Genomic DNA, 3,820 nt, shown 5'->3' with positions numbered 1-3,820 from the left:
TTTTTGGGTAGTTGTAATATGGCAACTCAAACATTTTGGAAAATTCCGTGACAATCGGGGTCGTAGACACGTCATTGACATGAAACCGTACGAAAATATATATCTAAAACTGAACCAATACGAAGAAAGCCTTTATACTAAAATGCAGTCTATAGTATAGTAAACATTTTAAACTGCCAATAAGTGGTTTACTTAGCCAATTTATCCCACTGGTTTTATTTTTCAAAACAATGTATTAATATTTGGTCCTACGAGCATTTTTAGCCTCATACTTATAGAAAATTTGAATGTTTGATCTAAAAACCTTTGAAGATCGAAGGACCAATAATTATCGATCCTACAGAATGGAGGGTTTTATTTTTACCAAAGGTTTTTTCATAAATTCACAGCAATTTCATACACTCTTATAAATATCATCAAGTCTAAAGTGGACTTAAGTCATGTTAATAACATACCTATGTAAACTGAAAGTTATATTCATTCTATGTATGAGCTTTATTATTTAAGCTATGTCTGAATTAAACTTTGAATAAAAGCTCCTAAACGAAAAGTAAGAAAAACGTATTGAACGGTATACAGCTGTTTAAACTTAAAACAGAGATTTTCATCAATGCAATATTCAGTTAACATTTAACATTAAATCAATAAAGATCTCAGCCTTCGAAAAAGAACTAGTAGTAATAAATTTTTGAAATAAAATACAAAAAACAAACATGACGACCTTTAAATATATTTTGGCGATAAGTTTAATTGGCGGATTAGCAGTTGTAAAGGCGGGCGATAGTGAAATAACGAAATTTATGAAACATTTGGAAGTTATACCCGATGTCCTGGACGAGGGACCACAACATTTTCTAAAGGTGATTATATAGAAAGAAAAAAATGTGTTATGACAATGGGGATTTTTGTATTCTTTAAAAATTGGGTCATCAAGAAATTTAATTGTTGTTAATTTTTTTTTGTTTCTAGAAACATGTTTTTCTATCAAAATGGGTCATAACGAAATTTTAATTATTTAGTGAAATATATTTTGTTGCTAGAATTATATTTCGCTCTACAGAACTGGATCATAAAGAAATGATAATGAATGTGTGAAATTTGTTTTAGATTACCTATGACAATGGCATCTTGGCAGACAAAGGCGTGGAATTGACACCCACTCAAGTGAAAAATGAACCAAAGGTGGAATGGGAAGCTGAGGCCGGTACCTATTATACCCTACTTATGACAGATCCTGATGCTCCCTCGCGCAAGGAACCTATCATGAGAGAATGGCATCATTGGCTGGTGGGTAACATTCCTGGTGATCAACTTAAGAAAGGTGAAGTTTTGAGTGCCTATGTTGGCTCTGGACCACCAAAGGATACTGGCCTTCACCGTTATGTCTTCTTGTTGTTTAAACAACCCAAAAAATTGGAATTCGATGAGAAACGTTTCAGCAACACTGAGGCTGCAGGACGTGAGAAATTCTCAACCAAAAAATTCATTGCAAAATATAATTTGGGTGCCCCATTGGCCGGCAACTTCTATCAGGCTCAATATGATGATTATGTACCGATTCTATACAAACAATTGGGTTTGTAATGAATGATCGATGGATAATCAACGCAGGAGGTAGCCAGCCTCTTCTTAAATCATTAATTAATGTTTACACCTTAACTACGGATTTTGTAATGCATGCACACGTACACAACTCATCTGGTTTGTTTCAAAATGTACCAAATCACCAAAATTTGAAACTAGTTTTTTGGTTGGTTGGTCGATCGGTCGGTCGCTTGATCTTACCAACCAACCGGTAGTCTTAACTTATAAACCTAATCAATCTTTTAATTAGCAAATGGCCAGCATCAGCAGCTGCTTGCGCCCAGCGAAAGCAATAAGATAAATTAATTAATAAATAGCGATACACAAATATATTTAGCATACATTAACAATGCAAATTTCTTTGGCGATATGTTAGTCGGTTTGTCATGCAGCATAAAAGAAACACGGACCTGGCCTTTATGTTTGCCTGTAAGTCAACTTTTAATGGGTTTTTAATTACACATGTATTTGTATATATATTTCAAGACCAATCAAGGTTAAGATAATGCAGACGTCTGCCAGTCTACTAGTCGTTGTTGCTGTTGTTCGACTTGGCTGATCGGCTTGCAATGCATTTTATTAGATCATATCAGTTAACTGTTATTTAAAAGACCTTCAAAGATCACTTGTGTACAATTTCGTGTGTAGTGGGTTTGGTCATTTGTTACTTCTACCTGTCGTCATTGCCGTCGAACTGGTTCTAGTGGACAAGTGGCTGTGTACTGAACTTTAATAGCCGTTTTTATTTTTTATTATTATAATTTATTTTAACATAAATTTAAACAAACAATTAGAATATAAACACGCGAATATATATTGCGATTAAGTAATTGGTATTAAACAACAATTGTTTACACCCACATAACGAATCTAGAATGTTATGTAAAGTCGGACCAGGCCGCCTATATGATTCCCTACACTAATTCGGGCATATACAAGAAGTGAAAAATCAGAATTATATGTAAATGATTTTTTGTTACACATTTACATTATATATGGAAGCTATAATTATATTTGAATCAATTTAATTTAAAAATGACAAACATCATGTCAGACTAAATCCAGTTCTATATGCACAATTACAAACCTTGGTTAAATGACGCACACTTTGCTTGAACTGGTTCTAATGAAATGTCATTCCGAAAAATATGTCATTTAATTTCTGAATCAAAAAATATGTTTGGTAATAATTCGTTCAAATTGATTCGATTCAAATTTTACAGTCTGTAACACACATTATTCTAAGTTCAAATTGGTAGGCTTTGTAAAACTTTGTGCCATGGAACAAAAGTACAGTCCTGGGAGTAACATTTACATATCCTTCTGTACTCAATTCGGTTCACTGTTCTAGTCAAACAGGCAAAAAAGGGGATTTATATAACATCGGATGAGAATTTAATTAAATTTCAACAAAACCTAACAAAAGTTATACAGCTGTCCTATAGCTCTTTAAAAATCGTCCTTTATATATGGAAGTTACACAGAAAAACGATTATTGAATATTTTTTATAATTTCGTTAATACGAATATATATAATACCTATTAATACAAATAAATCAAAGTAAATAATTTTTATAATTATCAAAAATCCGCTATTTTTCTCCAAAACATGAAAACATTACATGAATATCTCAGATATTTTCCTACTTCGGATTACTTTACCAGTAGTTGCGCTCTTTTTTCCTCTCTCTTGTTATAAGAACAAATGTTTTCCTCCGAAGAATCAAACACACCACCTTCCAAATTATTTCGATATAAATGCTAAATACAATATATCAACAGAACATGAACATTTAAGTAAAGAAGAAGAAACGTGGCAAGAAGAAGACAACTTGAAAACAAAATTGAAAAATTTAGAGGACAAAAAATGTTTGTGTCACAAGAAATCAGTATTTTCAGTTTTATGAATTACATTCATTAAACGCAGATATCCCGACATTGCACTATTCATATAATTAAAAAATGTGCCTACAAAATTTCAAATGAAAATCCCAAGACCTCTTGAAGATATAGCCGATTTATTGTGTCAGCATCAAGTGACGGCTAAAGGGTTTCTCAAACTTTAAACGCGTTTTTCTCTAAACATTTTTTTGCGAATGGCGGGCACGATAACTCAAAAACTAATTACCCAATCGATTCCAAATTTTTACACGTTTCTCTGTGAGTGTATAGCTATCGTATGAACTAGGATAAAGCCAAACAGTGAATATCTTCCTTATTTTTTACCTTGGTTTTT

At 32.5% G+C, this 3,820-nt stretch overlaps 1 protein-coding gene across 1 annotated transcript; it reads left to right on the top strand.

Annotated features, from left to right (window-relative positions):
- The first annotated feature begins 700 nt into the window (after positions 1 to 700).
- On the top strand, positions 701 to 1,584 carry LOC133328631 (protein D2-like). Its single transcript, XM_061537178.1, has 2 exons — positions 701 to 860; positions 1,108 to 1,584. The coding sequence occupies exons 1-2, from the start codon at positions 714 to 716 to the stop codon at positions 1,582 to 1,584; spliced, it is 624 nt and encodes a 207-aa protein (XP_061393162.1). The 5' UTR covers positions 701 to 713.
- The last annotated feature ends 2,236 nt before the right edge of the window (positions 1,585 to 3,820 follow it).

Source organism: Musca vetustissima, unplaced genomic scaffold, assembly GCF_032173495.1.
Source record: "Musca vetustissima isolate MV318-11 ecotype Yass unplaced genomic scaffold, APGP_CSIRO_Mvet_v1 utg298087, whole genome shotgun sequence".
Classification (NCBI taxonomy): Eukaryota; Metazoa; Arthropoda; class Insecta; order Diptera; family Muscidae; genus Musca; species Musca vetustissima.
The sequence above is the reverse complement of the archived record's forward strand: the minus strand, read 5'-3'. Positions and strand labels throughout refer to the sequence as shown.